This window comes from Macrotis lagotis, chromosome 7 (genome assembly GCF_037893015.1).
Source record: "Macrotis lagotis isolate mMagLag1 chromosome 7, bilby.v1.9.chrom.fasta, whole genome shotgun sequence".
NCBI classification, from domain to species: domain Eukaryota; kingdom Metazoa; phylum Chordata; class Mammalia; order Peramelemorphia; family Peramelidae; genus Macrotis; species Macrotis lagotis.
The window spans coordinates 151,908,753-151,929,341 of record NC_133664.1 but is presented as its reverse complement, the minus strand read 5'-3'; the positions used below and the strand labels follow the sequence as shown (position 1 = coordinate 151,929,341).

At 34.3% G+C, this 20,589-nt stretch overlaps 1 protein-coding gene across 1 annotated transcript in view; it reads left to right on the top strand.

Annotated features, from left to right (window-relative positions):
• The window catches only part of PRKAR2B (protein kinase cAMP-dependent type II regulatory subunit beta), a 148,966-nt gene extending 136,579 nt beyond the window's left edge, over positions 1–12,387 (top strand). The window contains exons 7-11 of the mRNA XM_074193939.1: positions 342–443; positions 2,680–2,754; positions 5,311–5,376; positions 5,501–5,639; positions 9,706–12,387. Of these exons, the coding sequence (XP_074050040.1) occupies positions 342–443; positions 2,680–2,754; positions 5,311–5,376; positions 5,501–5,639; positions 9,706–9,839 (516 nt within the window). The 3' untranslated portion in view covers positions 9,840–12,387. The remainder of the gene's footprint in view (positions 1–341; positions 444–2,679; positions 2,755–5,310; positions 5,377–5,500; positions 5,640–9,705) is intronic.
• The last annotated feature ends 8,202 nt before the right edge of the window (positions 12,388–20,589 follow it).

Here is a 20,589-nt window from a genome sequence, read left to right as displayed (position 1 = left end):
GCAGAGATCTTGAACAGATGACTTCTAATTGCCTTTGAAATCCAATTCGCACTTCTGTGGCCAAAAGTGAATTGTTCTTTTGAAGTTTGACACCGCCCTCTAGTGGTAGATTAATATTCTGAATAAAATTCTCAACTATATGTGTGGGATCATGTCCAGAAACAAAAGCTAGCTGTATTATTATTTTATATCTTTATATTACAACTAAGAGAAATTGAGTTTATTTTATATATTATATGGTCTACTATACTCACTGAAAATGAACAATAGCCATAGATTAAACTATCTTTTTTATCTGTCACTCACTTTTTCCATTGCTCTGTCTCATATTTTGCTTTTAGGACAGGGTAACCTTCAGGAGAATAATTGTAAAAAACAATGCCAAAAAAAGAAAAATGTATGAAAGTTTTATCGAGTCACTACCATTTCTTAAATCTCTAGAAGTAAGTGTTTATTTCTATTAGTGATTTTTTTTAAATATTTGTCTTTAAATTGTCTATCATAAAAGATAATTTTATATGCATAAAATTCCTTAAAGATGAAGTCTCATGCATCCAATGTTTTTAATTCTAAAGGATCAGAATACTATATGTAAATTATACTGGTGTTCTTTGTTGTAAAACCTATTTACAAAAAAAAATTTTAAACCTACTTAACAGTTGTCAAGTGTCTACCATTGCTTTTATTTTTATTATTTTAAATGCCCACACAATCTTGGAGAAGATTTCTAATACATTTATAATTGAACTCTTTCAAGAAATTCATTGTCTAAAGAAAACAAAAGAAATTACACAAAAATTTACAAAATACAGAGCTCTCAGTTGCTGATTATTTATATAAACTGTGATCTATAAAGTATTTTCACATAGATAGAAGCCAAGGACTTGTGCTGGAGTCTTCTCAAGTGTTTTTACATGAGTTTTAAAGATTTTCACTAATGCAGAAGTTTTATGTGAAAGAATATCATATTCCTTCTCAAACTATAAGCAAATGACCCAAAATACACACATGAAATAATGTCTAGAGCTTGCTCTTGTTTCTTAGTCTAGGTTCAGTTCTTCAGGTAGCTTGACCATACTATGCAGCTCTCTCTCATTATTATCTCCTCCTACAAATAAAAATATGTGATCCTAATGATCTCTTCTCTACATAGTATTGTGAGAAGGCCCATTTGCATCCCAGCGTCACTTGTGTTTTCTTCTACTTTTGAATGGCCCTATGCTCACTTCTTCCTGTTCTGTTTAGGATGATTTTTTTCCTGGCCTCATTCAGTTCAGTTTGGCAATTACCCAACACCCATATGCAAGGCACCATACTAAACTCTGGAGATACAAAGGCAGAAAATAAATAGCTTCTGCCTTCAAGGAGGTTCCTAATTCTCAAGGAAGCTCCCTCTACCCCAATAATATACATGCTTGTAATTTAATACCTAATGGATACTTCATCACATACTTTTCTTTGTATACAGATATGACTGTGGAGTCAATTTGAGTTGGGAGGTTTTTTTGGGAAAGGGGTATTGCTGTTAAATTTGTTCTGATTCTTTTTCTTTGGCCCTGTTTAGGATCAGTGGCATATAAAAGATCTGCTCTTTAGCTTGGACCAGAGCAAAGAACTGAACTTGACAGCTGTTGGCCTAATTACTATTGTGTTCTAGCTGAAATTTTGAAATAATTTCTTACAAATCCTGACTTTTTTCACTTTAACATCAGAATATATATATATATATATATATATATATATATATATATATATACAAATATGGAAAAAACACACTTTATTTTGTTTCATTAGGTAATTCTCCTTAGCAGTTGATGGGACTCTAGATACTATGTACATCAGCTAAATGGGCATCATGACCAACAGCAGAGGCATTGTAATAATACTGTCTTACCTCTGCCCACTGCTTAAAGATTTTATTTCCTCATACTCTACTATTAAACTGCCATTCTGTCCCTCTTCTTCTTCCCATTGGAATTAGAATTTTGCCTCTGGACTCCTGGGCTCTGAGAAGGAAACCTCAGAACCAGACTACCATGAAACTTCTCAGCCATTTCCAACCTTTCTATCTTCTTTCTCCCTTTCTATCTCAGATTTCCTTATATGTACTGTCTTCTCCTATTAGAATGCAATCCTTTTTATGTTTCCAGCACATAGCATGGTGATGGCACAATGTAAGGCCTTGAGAAATGCTTTTTCATTCTTTATGAACTTAGAAAGAAATCAAAGTATAGCCATTACTGTTTTGACAGACTATATATGTGTGACTCAGTGCTGAGAGGTTTGATATTTTAGATGACCATGCAAATACCCTTAAAGGTCTACTGAGTCATCAACTTGAACTTTTCAGTGGCCATTAGTGGGGTTAGCTTCTTAAATACCTTGATGCTGAGTCCTGTGCACATGGTCAGCTAACTCTAAGTAGGAAGGGCCTCTTTGTATAAACCATACTTTGGTAAAGTAATAAATGCTAGTTTTTAATAGTCTCCTTTCTCAAATTTATAGTTTTTTAAATTTTTTTTACTGTAAAGTACATTAGTACAAGTCAATTTATTTTCTATGATAGGTATAGTAATTCAATTAACTATTATGCTATTCAGTAAAAGGAATACATCAAAAGTGAAATAGGCAGATTGAGTATTCCTAATACTTAATATGACCTTTTTTTGTTTCATGAAGGTCTCAGAACGTCTGAAAGTGGTTGATGTGATAGGCACCAAGGTATACAAAGATGGGGAACAGATTATTGCTCAGGTATAGTATTTATCATGTATTTTAAATATATGTATGTATATATATATATATATATATATGTATATATACATAAAACTTTCAAACACTAATAGCTCTATTCGTTTTTTATGAATATCATTGAAAGAATTTCCCAACTTCTACCACGTTTGGTGAACTTTCTTACCTTTAAAATATCACCATAAACTACTTTTAGTTATTCACACTTTTAAAACTGTTTTCCACTGGACTCAGCAAAAAGAAGACTCTGTTTTGGATCTCATAAATAATATAGAGACATACTAAAATGTCTCATCTTCTTGCTCAGATCAACTTGATCAGGTGGTCTGATTGTTTTCAGTAGTCTTGAAGCAAGCAAATTTTTATTTTTTCATATGGGTACTTGAAATGACTAGAAGAAATGCCTTATTAGGTTGAGGGAAATAGAGAAAATAGCTACAAATTAATATACTAGATTACACTGATTAAGAAATTAGTGATCTGGGTGGCTAGGTGGTGTAGTGGATAAAGCACTGGCCCTGGAGTCAGGAGTACCTGGGTTCAAATCCGGTTCCAGACACTTAATAATTACCTAGCTGTGAGGCCTTGGGCAAGCCACTTACCCCTATTTGCCTTGCAAAAACCTTAAAAAAAAAAGAAAGGAAGAAATTAGTGATCTACATGACTTTGGAGTAGTTCTTCCTTCCCTCCCCTACACTTAAAACTTCCAACAACAAAATTCCCATAAAACCTTATCTTTTAGATAATAAAAATTAAAGCCTCTATATCTGTTCCTTAACTTTTCTTTAATCAGGTGCCTGATTTCTTGGTCATAGACAAAAGCGTAAGTTTTGTATGTTTTATGTAAACTTCAACCCAAGGAATAGGTTATTTTGTGACATCATTTATTATTAACTATGAAATGAATAAAACTAGCTATTGATATTAAAATATAATGGAAAGAATCTGACAAAAAAGCCTATATTTCCAAAAACATTCTGAGAAATTCAGAAATCCTGAAGTGCAACAAGACAATTTGACTGACTTTGGTTTATCAGCTTTGCACAGATGCATATAGATAACAAGGATTATAAAGGAAACAATAGAATGGAATTTAAACATCTGCAAAATCCCCTTAAAATATAGCAACAAGGGGGAAATAATGTTACTTTTTTATTTTATTAATGCCTTTTTTTGTAACATTCATGTTTTAATATATGCTTCTCCAACATCCCCTAACCATCAGGGGATTCCCATGGGACCAAAAAAAAAAAACGTTTAATTAGTTTTTTTTTAAAAATCAATCCTTTTTATTAGTAGCATATACAACAACTCCACACCTGTAGTCCCTTACTTTTCCAGTTTAAAAAGTGTATCTTCTCATTTCTTTTCTGGTAAAGCTTGGTCATTATAGTTGTATAGGATTCACTTTTACTTTATTGCTCTTTTTTAATATATATCACTGGGGTCATTCTGTAAATTGTTTTCCTGGTTCTGCTGACCCCACTCTGCATCAATTCATATAAATCTTCCCAGGCATGATGGAAATGATAGGACTCTTTTTCTAAAACTAAAGAAAAATTTCTGCCAGAAGTTCTATAGGGTATCACAGTATATACAACATATTTAGAGTGGGAAGGGGAGTTGGCTTTGAAGTTCAAGTACAAACCCTGCTCTAGCACTTGCTTTCTGTGTGAGGTTGGGAATGTCTTCTAGTGTTTCTGGGACCCTGTTTCCTTCTCTGTAAAAATAAAGGCATTGGACTAGATGACTTCTAAGTTCCTTTGTAGCCCTAAGTCCTGTGACGTAGAAAGAGCTGAATAGAAGTCTACCAGGAACTGGCTCCATGAAGAGAAAAAATGCATACTTGTAAATTTAATCTGAATTATTAACATTTTCTCCATTACTTTCTCAAATATGGGTAATCATCAAAACAAATAAGTCATGCCCTGATTTATGGCATTCGCTCATATTGGCTCTGGCACACTCCTGCTTGGGACCCAAGCTACAATATAGACAGACCATTGTACCACATGCATTCATAGGATTAAGAGGCAGCATGATCAGCTATAGAGCCAAGGAGGATTTGATTGCCTCTGGGACATGTCCTAACTTTATGAAGGTAGTCTGTGGCATTTAATCTTTCAGTGTCCCAGACTATGCCCTAGGACTGGTCAAGAAGGCTGGCTTTCTGAGCTTCATCAGGAGAGCGATCCCTCAACAGACCAAACCACAGACCTATAATACACACTTATGTACACATATTTGTATATAGAGAGAGAATAAATTAATAAATGGACATATAGGTAAAAATGTACATAAATACATGTACAAAGAGAGCGGACTATGTATTAGTCTAATGGGGGATTGTTTGTATTTTGGGGAAAAAAATATAGAACTGTCCAAAATATGTCATTATTATTATTGACAATACATCTCTTGCCAATAAAAAAAGTTATTCATTTTACTGTGCTTTTTTTTTTTGCAAGAAGGGGATCTTTAAATTCATAGTTGAGGCTAAAGCAAGAAAATGGATAAAGCAGAACTTGAATTTTTTTCTGGTTTTTTTTTCCCCAATAGGGAGATTCAGCTGATTCTTTTTTCATTATAGAATCTGGAGAAGTGAAAATATCTATGAAAAGAAAGGTATGATAGCTTAATCTATTGAAATCTATATAATAATTTAACACTGGTCTAGATTTTCTTTTTATGTTTGTTAAAGTTTAAATTATTTTAAAGAAATTGAATAAATATTTAATGCCATTTCCAGAATAAACAGGAAGTCGAAGAGAATGATGCCATTGAAATTGCCCGATATTCTAGGGGGCAGTATTTTGGAGAACTCGCCCTGGTCACAAACAAACCCCGAGCAGCTTCAGCCCATGCTGTTGGAACTGTCAAATGTTTAGGTATTTAATTCAAATATGATCATTTATATCTATATTTATTTGCTACAGATAATTTTGTTTGTTATACTTAATAGGTGTTTTTCTGATGAAAGCACCTTTTCTTTATTGAAATAACATATCTACTTGATTTTTAAGTTTTGCATTCAATTTGCATTTTTTCCTATATTTCATACACTAATGCATGAAGAAATGTTTTAGTGGTTGGAATATTAATATAACACAGAATGCCATTCCTGTTCTTCAACCAGTATTTCATTTTTTAAAACATGAATATCTATTCCTTATTTCATAGAATTGTAAAGTCAAAAACATTATTTGTAAGTTGCTGTGTGAGATTCTGTGATCAAAGAATTATCATTTATGAATGACTCATTTATTAAGTGTCCATGGTATGTATTGCACTAGGGATATAAATGGAAAAGGAAGAAGCTTAAAACAGGAGATGGAGCCTCTTGTAGGAGGCCCAGAGAGATGCCCGTTTGGCAAGATCATAAAGTGCAGGGGGGGGGGAAGTCCCACAAGTCTGGAAAGATGGACCAGGGCCAGGCTTCAAAGGGGCTCTCAAAAATGAAAGGGGGATTATATTTAATCCTAAAGGGAACCACTGGAATTTATTGAGAGGAGGGAGTGTGTGTCACACAGTCAGATCTGTACTTGGCAGCTTTGCAAAGGATAGACCAGAGTGGGAAGACATAAGTCAGTGAGACCAATTAGGAGACTACTGCCATCATCTCTGGGAGAGGTGATGAAGCCTGAGCTCAAATGTTGACTGGGGGGAGTGGAGAGAAGGGATTTGATATGGTAAATGTGGAACGAGAAGAGGCAAGATTTGGGCACTAGTGATGAAAATTTAAAATAAGAATTATTACTATAACATCAGGAAGAAAAATTGTAGATTTGTCAAAAGATAAAGAAATTGTCATCATGTTTGCACATTCCTAGGCATTAATCACAAACTTTATTGCCTTCTTTTTAACTTCCTGTACATGTTAGCAGCTTAGCAGGTGATATTTTGAGCAAAAAGATTTTAATATTTATTTTAATAAATGCATTTTAGGAGTACACTCAAAGCCTTCCTTACCATATTGTTAACTTTAACTTGTTTTAGGAAGAAAACATATTTAAAATAATCTTTCAGTGCTTTTTATCAGTCTTTTCCCAATTAAATTTTATAAATATACATTAACATATATTTGGTTTATGTCAGGTCAAGAAACATTAAAAATGATCTTGAAAGTGTTAAATATAATTTTCTTTGGTTAAAAATGAAACAAATAAAAGTTAGTTTTGGTTTTATTCATGAAGTTTTATTCTCTAGGATTTTACCAATCGTATGCATGGATGGTATCATTAAAGATACCAACCCTGATCCAAAATTTGGAGGGCATTTTTATACAGAAAAGACAAAGAATCTTAAAACTGAGTTAGACAACCAATGAGATTTCATGTAGATGACATAGTTCTACATTATGATCCTCTTACAAGTTATGATATTTGTTTCAAATTTCTACTGATAAGAATCCCACTTAGGCTAGAGAGGGAATGTTTACAAAAAGCAAACAAAAAAAAAACAGATTTTCTCTTCCCTCATCCACATTGTCTTTTATCTTGTGATTTGTTGACCCAGGTAAAGGAATTTATTGGTACTATTACAAAGCTGACCAGGTAGTATTGACACAGGCCAAGTCAACATTCAGATGGAGGAGAATGACATGGAAGATTGACATTTTTGCACACAGAGAAAACACTCAGATTAATTATTCTTAGCTTGAGGTTGAGAAACCAGTTTTTTATTAGAAATATAGAATAAGACATAGACAAAAGAAAAATGTCAAACACCAAAGGAAGGAGATAGGGTGGCAGAATTATGAATTTTAAAATATTTGAGCAACTAATTTCATAAGGAAATTCAAGACTTTATATTAGATGGAAAAGCACAGAGAGTTGAAAGGTGCCTCCAAAGCCCTCTAATGCAATATATACTTAATTACCAAGTCTCCCCCTATGACTCCCTGGTAAGTGGTCATCCAGTCTACATTTGAAGATCTTTAGAAAGGGGGAATCCACTAGCTATAAACAATGGCCATTCCTCTTTGGGGATACTCTAATTGTTAGGGAAGGCAGCAGTCATGTCACCCCCAAGTCCTATCTTCTCCAGGTTTATTTAACATCTTAATAAGATTCTGTTGTGGGATAATTGAGAGTCCTTTATCATCTTCATTGCCATATTCTGAAAATTCTCTTTCCTATCAATATTTTTCCTAACATGCCCATAATCTAATACAGTACTACAAATGGAACTTGACCAGAGCAGTAGGACTGTCACCTAGGCCTGGTTTCTTAAATGCAGTCTTAATATCACATGGGGGGGTGGGGTGGATTGGTTGCCATTTTATGTGGTTGACTTAACTTGAGCTTGCAATTCTACCTTAAGAATACTATTAAAACATCTTTAGAATGAACATTTTTATGGATATAAAGGATATTATTCTAATAATAAAAACTATCTTTATTAAGATCTTTAAAGGATTCAGGACAGTGAGAAAGAGAGACAGAAACAGAGAGAACCAAAGAGTGGATGAAGCAAGGTAATATATAATAGTTTGGAAAAAGTAAGTTGGAGCCAAGTTGTGAAGGGTTTCAAAAGCCAAATAGAAGAGTTCATACTTCATCCCAGAGACAACATAAGTAGAGGATGTGGTCGGCTCTGTGATTCTGGATCACCACTTTAGTGCTTCTGTAGAGGTCTGAAGAGGGAAGAAATTTGAGGGAAAATATAGCTGTAGTCCATGTGAGAAATAATAAGGGCCTGAATTAGTGTGGTAGCAATGGCAGTGAAGAGAAATGCAAAGTCAGGGTAGGACTGAAGAACCAGGAGAATTGGAAAGCATGAAGGATCCCTAGTTTCCTTTGGTTCAAGTGCTACATCTGATCCAAAGTTGTTCTTGATTCCCCTCCCCTAGCTGTATTCTGTGTTTAGTTATATCTGTTAACTTCACTCCCACACTGGATGCAGAGTGTTTCAGTTCTGATTTTATATTCCTTGTTCCTAGGAATTCTTACCATTATAGTATGTGCTTGATTTAAATACTTGTGGAATAGATGAATGATGAAAATTAGTTTTTAAGGAATAAGACAGAGGGGAGAGCTGGGCAAGAAATAAGAGAAAGGAATTTCAAGGTTCAAGATCATTGAGGTGAACACAATTATGGGTGATGGTGAGATCTAAGGTAGACCAAAAATGTAGGTTATAGCATTTGAGGGAGTTAATGAAAACACTGACAGGCCAACTGAAATCTTCAATTATAAGGGAAAGAATTAAAGCCAGGAGGAAAGAAAGAAGAATTGGGCCAACAGATTATAGCAATAAGGATCTGGATTTGAGAAATAAGTACATATACCAAGTCTTCACCTCAAAAGCGGTGACAGGATAATCCAAAAGTGGCATTAGGGAGCATAGATTGGACAGCCTTCTCCTACCCCATTTTACTGAGGGTGAGGGAATGAGAGAAGGAGACTGAAAACAAGAGAGAGTTCTAGGATGTTAGAGGTATCCTTTCAAAATAAAATTTCTATGAGGTGCTACTCACAGTAGCAGAGAAGCAGAACCAAATTTAACTCATTTTTTTAAAAAAATGAACAAATTAAAGAGTCTAGCAGTAGTGAAAACACTATTAGTTTTCAATGTCCTTTTTCCCTCTTGGACCAAGGCCTCAAGATTAAATCAGCATGTATCCTATTACATTGAAAGATACAGAGAAATGTTAGACTGTGCCCTTCTCTAGATTCTTCTTTTGGCAGATGCTAAGCATAGAAGATGAGCATAGATTGAATGCACTTGAAATTGGATAAGTTTATATCATTTCACATTTTCATATGTTACATGTTTAATATGTTACAGTAATTGGCACATAGTAGGCACTTAATGGTTGTTGACTGGTTTTTCATAGATAATGTTTGGTTTTGTATATATCGACTATGCATTCATGAATTGCCTGCCAGTGTTACAATTTGCAAATAATTGTTTCTTTTTTTTTCTTCATTCTCTTGCCCTGATCAATCTTAGCCATGGATGTGCAAGCATTTGAAAGGCTTTTGGGACCCTGCATGGACATTATGAAAAGGAACATTGCAAACTATGAAGAACAGTTAGTTGCTTTATTTGGAACAAATATGGACATTGTTGATTCCACAGCATGAAGGAGAAATTTCATTTGACAAGAGCTAATATCACAGAACAGCACAGTAGTGGTTGTCCACTGAAAATGTGTCTATCTTTGTTGTAGATGCCGAGCATTTCCTGTGATTTCAAAAACAATTTTTTTTGCTTTTTTACACAACACTATAATGTATCAGTAAACAAAATAGTGATTTCATAGATAATAGATTTTACCTGCAACACTTTGGAAAGAGCAGATTTTTAAGAAATAATTATGTTGATTAGTTTCTACTCTACAAAATTATTAAGATTTGCTGAAAAGTTTGTTCTAATGATTGTGACATCTTAGAAATATTAGTGTATACAAAGTTAGTAAAATACTTAATAATACTTGGGATATAAAAATGACAGATTCTGGTGGGTTCAAATTGTTATGTCCAAGTCAAAGTGTAACTTTGGAAGCTGATCATAATTGTAAAGCATGACATTACATTCTTTCTATCAAGTCTATTTATGGTGTGACTGTCTTCATCCTTTTTATTTTCTAGATTGATACAAGTCTCTTTGAGAAGTAGCATAAAACTCCACGTGCAAATTTAAAGTCTCATATATTTTTGCAATAAATTACATTTTGATTAATTTGGCATGATGTCAATAGCTTATACATTCCACTGGCTTAAGAACTGGCAATCCAAGTATGTTCTAGTAAGAAGAAAAAAACCTTTTATAGATGACAAGTAATTGTCACATTTTTCTTAAGCAACCAAATCTTACCCTTTTCTTCCTTCTTTTATAGTTTGCAATTCCTACTGTTTCTCATTATTTCATTTTTCTAAGCATTAATTTAGAATTTGATATTCATCTTTTCATAGAAGATTTTGCTTACTTTTTTCTTTCAAATTTCCAATCAAAATAGCTCCACATTTCTGCACCACGAAATAATGATCCATATTAGTAAAAATTTAATAAAGTCACATTTTGAGAACTACAGATAAAAGAAGAAAACTATCTTGAACTTTATTAAGGTAACATTTTGCATTCTAAATCCCAGAAATCTTTTAGCCACTGAAAATTATTTCCCATAGCAAAATTAATTTGAGGTCAATCTATTCTTTTATTTAAGACAGAGATGGGGAACCTTTTTTTCTACCAAGAACCACTTAGATATTTATATTTTCATTTGCAGGACATACACAATTATGAATTTAAAAATTAGTCAAACATTTAATTAATTCACCCCTAAAAAACTCCTAGATTGAATTTTGAGTCCTATCTGCAGCTGTCGTGCAACACCCAGATCAAATGATTTTGCAGCCTTATTCAGTGCAGGTCAGACATTCCCTGCCCCAGATCTAAGGGAATATTATTTCTGTATCCTTAGGTTGAGTTAACATGAAGATAAATCTTTCCAACACTTAAATCAAAATGGTTCTTTCCTCTCTTGTATTAACTATGGTATCTGCCTTTAGAAAGCTAAGACAAAACAGAAACTTTATCAATCAATAGCCCATCACATGGATTTTGTCAGAGAAAATTACTATCAGGAGAGCAGAAATAAACATTTGAAAAACAATAACAAAGGAATAAAATGAGAATAAAAATTAAATATCTGAAACTGGTTTGTGAGCTTATTCCCAGATCTTCATATATAATTGCAACAACACTTTACACTCTTTGCTTTTGTGAGGGCCCATGCTTAAATAATGAGCCTAGTATAAACCATTAGTAAAGAATACTATTGTTGTTTAATGTTTCTACTGTTCTACTTTGGAAAGAAGTTAGTTTATAGGATATTAGATTTAGAGCCAAAGGAATTTATAAGTAACACAAAACGGGGATGGAAAGCTTGAAAGGTTAAATGATTTGCCAAGGTCTCATATGTTATAAGTGACAATGGCAGTATTCAATTTCAGATCCTTTGATCAGAACCTTATCCACTTCACAAAACGTGCTCCTTTCCTTTAAGTTAATAAATGTCATTGTGTCATTCCATTCACTAACAATATTCATGTTAACAAGCTGTGTTTGCACTAAGATTAAAATAAATTTTTTAATTTTTCTGGAAAACAAGTTTTCAACTTCAATATGGATGAGTTTAAATAATCTTTATTTTCCTGTGTTGTGTTTGGAAAAATCTTTTCAGACTCATTTGAAAATGAAACTGTGGTTAGAAAATAATGTACCTATCAGAAGGTGTAAACAAAACATAATTAAAATTATAACTTCAGCCAGATCTTAAAACATTAACTATTTTTTACCTGTGTTAACTGATAGGGAAAACATTATATAAATGATGTTAACTTGTTAGCCTTTGTACTAGATTTTATTTTAAGATGCTGTATCTTATACAAGAAGAAAAACTAACAATTTTCAGTCCATCCTTCTGTATGCTTACTTCTAAACAAGTTATCAGTTCTGTTGCACTAGTTTATTGTTAACTATTCATAGAATGACAAAGAAATACTTGTACAACAAAGAATTCTGATCAAGGTTGTAAATGCCAGTCACAATATTTTCAGTATTGTTGGTTATATTTAAAGTTTCCTTATAATAAATCACTTTTATACTAAATTATTGTTTTTAGTATACACCATTGTTTTTTTCTCTCATAAAACAGAACAGAGTTGGCAGTGATGGCATGTGCCTGTAATCTTAGCTACCAAGGAAGCTAAATCTAAGAGATCTCTTGAGCAGCAGTTTTGAGGTTTTGGGTATTTAAGTTTGGCCAGAGGGTGCTCAACAGGAGCCTAAGGAGGAGCAAACTGGCCCACAAGTGACATGGAGTAGATCAAAGTCCTCATGCTGATTAGTAGTGGGACAGGGTCCATGAGTAGGCCCTGTCCTTCCAGCCTGGGCAAGATGGGAAAGTCCAATCTTTTATAAAAAACATCAGAGTACTGGATATGATGAAAGACAAGGTATGGCTGGATGACAGTTTCTTATATTACTATTTATCACTTGTGAGAAATTATCCTTAATTTTGGGCAGATGCAACTTGGCCATTAAGAATGCTCAGAAGGAGGTTTAACTGAGCTGGTTTGGTATTTGTAGAAAGTTATATATGTGCAAACACACATGCACACATTCACATATCCCTGTAGTTTGGATTTGTGGGTGTCATATTCTCATTCAATTACTGTTCAGTAGGCCTTGCCATGTGGAAAATTTATGTAAAAATCTTATCCAAGAAAATAAGCTTCCTGAAACTTTACATTTGGCTAAAGACATGCTTGGTTTTCCATCTGAGGACTTGTTAAATAAAACACAGGTGTTTCCTCCCTGAGGTTTTTAATATAAATAGAAAATGGTAGAGATGAGTGTGTACATTTCATGTCAATGCATAAGACTTAGAGTAAGGGTAAGTGCTGAATATAATTGTCACATCCCATTCCATAGGCCTTCCAGTTGATTTTATAGTTTGCAACATTTAAAGTATACCCATCCATACCCCTATAGCCCCCATGCACCTTTTTAATCCAGCATTGCTCTTAAATGTTTTTACCATAATTTGCTTTGTTGCAAAGCAATAAATTGTCTTTTATTAGATTTGGGATTTTATCATAAGAAATTTCCCATGAAGACCTCCTACCAATTGCTTATCAGTCAGTACCACTTCTCTTCATTTTCCATTTGAGGCAACAAGTCTCCTTGGGATAAGCTGAAATTGCATCATCATCATCAGGCAAATTGATTTGGCTTTGATAGTCAACACCTTGGGACTCTAAGTTGTCTCCCTCCTTTAATTGGCCTACCAGAGGTAAAGCACTAAACTCCAGGAATGTAAAATCTTTCTTCCACTTCCCCTTCCCCCTCAACATTCTCTTCAAGGCTCCATTTTTTTGTTGTTTTATTTTGGGGAGGAGGTGGGGAGAGGAGGGATCAGTTTCCTTTTGTGTGGTTTTCCCCATTTAAGAGTTTGAGTTCCTTGAGGGCAGGGACTGTCTCTTTAGCACTAAACCTAGCACATATTCTTCAGTCGCGTCCTACTCTTCTGACCCCTTCAGGGATATTTTGGCAGAGATAACTGGTCATTTGCCTTTTCCTTTTCCAGTTCATTTTACAGATGAGGAAATCCAGATAAACAGGATGCCTTGCCCACAGTCAACCAGCTAGTAAGTTCGAAGGCCAGATTTGATCTCAGGAAGATGAGTCTGACTCCAAACCTTGCCCTCCATCTGCTGCACCAGGCCTAGCACACAGGAGGCCCAAAATAAATGTTTATTGACTTTATTGACTAGAGGCTTAAGTTCTTAGTGTCCCTGAGTCAACTCTCAAGTCTCTAGTGACTTGCCCAGAATTACACTGCCAGAGGTAGTCACACTATCAGAGGAAGGCCTTGAACCCTGATCTTTATCACTCTGAGGCCATCTTTCTGTCCATCATCTGTATATGTAAAGTAATGAATACACAATTTGAATTTTCAATTCAATAAAAATTTTTAATGTGCCAACAATGTGCCAGTCATTGTGCTGAACTCAGCAAATGACAGTCCTTTTCCTCAAGGAGTTTACAATGTAAAAGGGGAGCCTATGTGCAAATAGGATAATGGGAAATAATAAAGGAAATGCACTGGGATTATAAGGCTTCCTATAGAATGTGGGGGTTTTAGTTGGGATTTAAAGAAGCCAGGGAGGTCAGTAGTTGGAACAGAGGAAGGAGAGCATTCTAGGCATGGAGGACTGCCAGGGAGAATGCCAGAATTGAGAGATATAATGAATTGTTCATGGAACAGCCAGGAGGCCATCATTGGATCTAAGAGTAAATATTAGGGAGTAAGGCATATAAGAAGATGGAAAGGCTGGAGGACTTTGAATGCCAAACAAGTACTTTATATTTGCTCCTGAAGATGGTAAGAAGTTGTTGGAACTTATTGCGGGGTGGGAGGCATGGGAGCAGATCTGTATTTTAGGAAAATCACTTTAGTGGTTGAAAGAAGAGTGGAGTAGAGAGAAACCTGAAGCAGACAGACCTCCCCTCCAGAGCCTAGCAAAATCTTGAATAATCTAGGCATGAGGTGATGCACTAGAATGGTGCTGAGAGGACAGTGTTGCCCTCAGCAGAACTAGGCAAGTTAAGTGGGCAGGGGAAGATTTAGGGGGGGATGTTTGAGATGAATGAAATACAATTGAAGATGTGACATTGGAGGTCAGCTGAGAGACTGGGGCAGAAAAAGTAGATTTGAGAATTATCAGGGGGAAAAAAAGATAAGTAAATCCAAGGGAGGTAATGAGATCAATCACAATATAATTTACACAATGTAAATTTTAAGATGTAAAACTACATTAAGGCAATAATTGCTATCTTGAGCCATTACTGTTCATTTCTATGAATTGTAAGGGTTTTAAATTTTCTAAAACTTTTGATTTTTTATTATTAATACTTGGTATGCCTTTCAACTAGATGGGTCTCCTATTAGTAGCGGTGTACCACATTTGATTTCTCCCATATTTAAAAGTGGAACAAACCTAGAAAGATGGTTAGACAGATTTTCTCACTAGTAGGTATCAACCATTGCTTAAAAAACATTACAGGAGGGGCGGCTAGGTGGCCTAGTGGATAAAGCACCAGCCCTGGAGTCAGGAGTACCCGAGTTTAAATCCAATCTCAGACACTTAATAATTACCTAGCTGTGTGGCCTTGGGCAAGCCACTTAACCCCATTTGCCTTGCAAAAACTTAAAAAAAAAGAAACATTACAGGAGACCCATCAGAGGACATTCCTTTATTAAGTAATGAGTAGCTGTAATTTTGTTTGGGCCCTCAGAATTTAGATCAGATCTATTTAACTCTTGGTTGTACGTATCTTGATGACATATTACAAAATATTGTGGGTTCAAATCCATTTTTTTTCTGAAGAGATCTCAAAAAATTGAGCAATGTGAATTTCTAACTTTCAGATCTTTTAAAATGTATAACATGGAACAGGTAATGTACTCTGGCCTAAGAGGAAAGGTATAAAATTAAGAATGATATAGAAACTCTGTTAGCCAGCTCTCCCCATTTTATCACCTTAAGCTATTTTATTTACTTTTCCATGTTGTAAATTCTACTTTATATTGGATGGAAAGGACTGAATTAAATACATCTAGTGTAAATTCAAATCATTTCCTAGGATTATAGTGTTGGGCTAAACCTTGTTGCTATTCAGTGGACTCACTAGACCAATAGTAAGTACTCCAATGCTGCCCATGTGATTTTCTTGGCAAAGATACCATTTCCTGTTCCACTAGATTAAGGGCAAATTTCTGAGTGACTTTCCCAAGGCCATACAACTAGTTAAGTATCTGAGGTTGAATTTTAACTTATTTCTTCTTATAGCAGACCCAACCCTCTTTTATCCATGAACTACCTAGCTGTCTCTAAATTCTATCTAATCCCAATCCCTCATTTTACATATAAGGAAATTGAAACATGGAGAGGTTGTGACTTACTCAAGGTTAAGAGTAATCATTTCAATTCATTTTTGTGTGTTTAAGTGCATCAAGTTAAAATTGTTGAACATTGCAAACTTCTAACTGAAAGATCTTTGAAAATATATAAAGTGAAGTATATCATGGAAAAGGTAATATACTCTCTGGTTTAAGAAGAAAAATATAAAATTAAGAGTAATATAGAAACTTTCTGTATATTGATAATTCATCTTCTAATTTTCACAAGAGAGCTATTCCAAAACTTGACTTTGAAAGTAGCTATTTTTTCCAGAGGTTGAATGACTTCAATATTCTAAGAACAAATGAGAAATTTCAAAACTGGACTGGTAAAATCATTTCTGGATAAAGTTTTATAAAATGATCTAAGTTATTCTTGTAGACACTAAGGAATATAAATGAATTAGCATATGGGTAACAAAATGATAATTCTTTGGGGTTTTTTGTTTCTTAATTTGAAGTCAATCTTTTATTTGTCACTTATCACATGCTAAGTGCTGGACCTCAAGGAATATACATTCTAAGGGTGGAGACATATAAAACACTTGCTTCTTTTTGAAGGAAGCCAGGGAAGAAGTAAAGTGAGGGAGCAGAACACTACAGGCATGGCTACTATCCAGGGGAAAGGAGAATCTCATATACAACTTTGGAGTCAATGGTAGAAGTTGTAATGAAAAATAAACATCCTGATTTGGGCAAAAGGAGAAGATTTCAAATAATAGTTGCAAGACAATATTTACCAGTTTCACAAGATGTAAAAGCAGCAAAACCGGTTGGACAGCTCAAACTATATATTGTCATATCTTCAAAGGTTTTCAGTAAACTAAAATGCTTGAGTTCAAACTTTGGAATTGTTTTAACCTAGCTTATAAACCTCACTAATTAGGGATGGCCAATGAGTGCCATTTACACACAAATAGACAGGACTCAAAAAATTTGACTTTATATTCCCAGGAAGCGACTGACTGTGTGAGTCATTGACAGACCAAGCAGTGAATGCTTGCTTCCCAGTTTCTAATTCCTGACCCACATCTCATATTCTTCACATCATCACCCCTACAGAAGTGGTTGTTATAGTGAGTCACGTATATATGGACTAAATATGAAACTCCAAATGCATAAAGAGTATTTTGAGAGCAAGAAGCTGTACTTTAGCAAACCACTGATGTCACTAGCTTTTACGAAATGCTTTTGGAACTGTTACATACTTTTGTAAGTCCCCTGCATTGCCTGGAAGAGAACAATGGACAACATTCATAGGAGTGATGACGTGTGGCATGTAATTAATAGAACAGAAGCTCTTTGACAGATATAACTTGAATGGTGTTAATAACAACTCTTAACATATTAAGAAACCCATAATACATCCTTGACTTTCTTAACTAAAAGAGAATAAAAATGACATTTCACTTACACACTATACTCTCAAAACAAAGCAAAGCAGAGACTGAATTTAAATTCTCTCTGTGACTTGACAGGAGCCTTTGCATTAGGCTGAAATGACAAGGAAATGAAAAAAAAATACTGGATAAATTGGGGTGGGGGGAGGTGGGGAAAAGCCATTGCTAGTGATAGTTTTTCTAGATAGAAAATGTTGCTGAAGGAAAAAATAAATGCTTACCAATTAAAAGAGAAAGTTTCATTTAAAAAAAAAGAAAATTTGTACTACTATTGAAAAAATTAAAAAACATCATGAAGTAATGACTCAATTCTTAAAATCCCTTTTGAAAGCAAACCAGCAGCACAAAGATTAGAGCTCTAGACCTCAGGTCAAGAAGACCTGAGTTCCAATTCTGATTCAAGCAGTTATTAATTGTGTGTGACCCTAGAAAAGTCACTTAATCAATGTCTGCCTCAGTTTCCTTATCTATAAATGAGGATAACTTTAGCACCTTTCTCCCAGAGTTACAGCACTACAAAAATGCTCTTGTTATTTTGAATAAATTTTCAGATACAATTTTCCATCAATCTCATGATCCTATTTCATATAACAGGAAGAGGGACACTCTGGCTCTAATATTATTTTTATTAGATTGCCCATGGAGTACTGTTTCAGATACTGCATTTCAAAAGGTTCATTTGCTATTAATAAATTCAGATTATTTGGGTTGGCTAGGTAGCGCAGTGGATAGAGCACTGGCCTTGGAGTCAGGAGTACCTGAGTTCAAATCCGACCTCAGACATTTAATAATTTCCTAGCTGTATGGCCTTGGGCAAGCCACTTAACCCCATTGCCTTGCAAAAAAAAAAAAACAATTAAAAAAAAGAATATATTCAGAGGATAATTAGGATGATGGAAACCATGTTCCCTGAGGAATAATAAAGAGAATTATATGTTTGACTTATGTAAGGAAAAACCCCAAGGAACCCTGGGACTTAACACCTGTCAAGTATGCCTTTTAAGGATTTTCTGGCCTCCCTGTCCATGCTACTCCTGAACTTTCTTTTATGTGTATTCTACTCCATTAAGAACTATGACCATCTTGTTTTTTTCTATTTGCACAGGACTTGTCACACTATAAACATTTACGACTTTTTCATTTAATACATATGTGTGTGTGTGTGTATATATAATCAATAAGAATTACAATTAATATCAGTGAGGATCTAGTTCTCTTAACATTGAAAACTTGACTTGATCCTACAGCCAAATAGAAGAAGCTATTTCTCATCTCTGGAGTCCATTAGCTCTTTTAGGTCAGGCGGCTGCCATTTAATCATTGGCATACTTCTATTAACGCAATGACTATGCTCCTGAATAATTGTATGTAAATAAATTTGTGTAGCTCAAATATATTTTAAATTGCTATAATAGGGCACTAAAGAAACTGGAGGAGGATCTTTGCAATGTAAATAATCACCCCACTAATATCTGTTTTGTAAGTTAAGATTTCCTTAAAAACGTATGTAGAGCTAAATATGGCCTTCACCACAAAAATTATAGCCTGTCAATTTGAATATAAATTATTTCAGTAAAATGATTTAACATACGAAAATGCTAGATGTTATAGGGATTCAAAACAACTAGGACACAGACCCTGTTAAAGATTGAAACTTCTCTTAAAGCTTAGCATTGATTACTTAATTGCCAACACTGAGCAATGTTCCTGACTCTAGCCACCTTAACTCACTGTAGGACACAAACAGGTTGTATATAAACAATCCGATAAACCTATGCAATTACCAGAATATAGATTATTTACTATTTAACAGAATATATTTTCAACACATACTTAATATTTGTAATGTATAACATAGAAATTGTACTTTTATGTTTCCTTTTTTATGAATAACTTTGGGGAGAGGTTATTCAGCATTTAATGAACAAAAAAAGAATATTTCTATATAGAAAATAAGACAAAAATAATATGTGAAAATATGAATTGTACCAAACACATCTTCCCTTTTAAAAAAAAATTTATTCCAAATTCTCTTCCTTCCTCCTTTCCTTCATCTATTCATTGACAAGGCAAGAAAAACAAAATTTGTTACAAGTACAGTCAAGTTAACACATTCCCATTTGCTATATCCAAAAATAGGGGACACTGCATCCATCAGCTATTTATCTGGAAGTGGATAGCTTGTTTCATCATGAGACTTTGGATTGGTGGTTAGTCATTTTGTGGATCAGAGTTCCTAAGTCTTTCATAATTGTTTATCTTTACAATCCAGTTGCTATTGTAGGAATTGTTCTCCTGCCTCTGCCCACTTTACTTTCTATCATAAACTGAGTCTTCCCAGGTTTTACTGAATCTGTCCCTTTCATCATTTCTTCCTGAACAACAGTATTCTACCACCCCTCATATACCATAACTTGCTCAATCATTCCCCAATTAAAGAGTACCTCCTCAGGTTCTAAATCTTTGCCATCCTGAAAAGATATGCTATAAATTTTTTAGTCTATTTGGATCTTTTACTCTTTGATCTCTTTGGGGGTATAAAATAGTAGTTACATCAAGTACCTTTTTCAAAAATATAAAACAAATACAAAGTATTTCTTTCAAAGTTGTCTTTCTATTTCCTTCTGAATTTCCTTCAGTTCTATGCATTTTTTAAAATGTTCTTTTCTTTGAAAAGAGGGATCTCTGTGGATAGCTAGCTCCTCTCCCTGCGCCCCACCCCCACCATGGATATTCTACAAATAAAAAAAGAAAAATACAATCCTTGTAGCAAGTTACCATAATAAACAGAAACAAATCCACACATTTGGCATATCTAAAAAATATGTCTTATTCTCCACTTCAGTCTATCACTCCTCTGCCAGAAGTCAGATAACATGTATTCTCATCAGTTCTCTGGAGTCATAGTTGGTCATCATATTGAGTCTTTCAAAGTTGCTTCTTTCAAAGTGTTTTTGAGTTCTG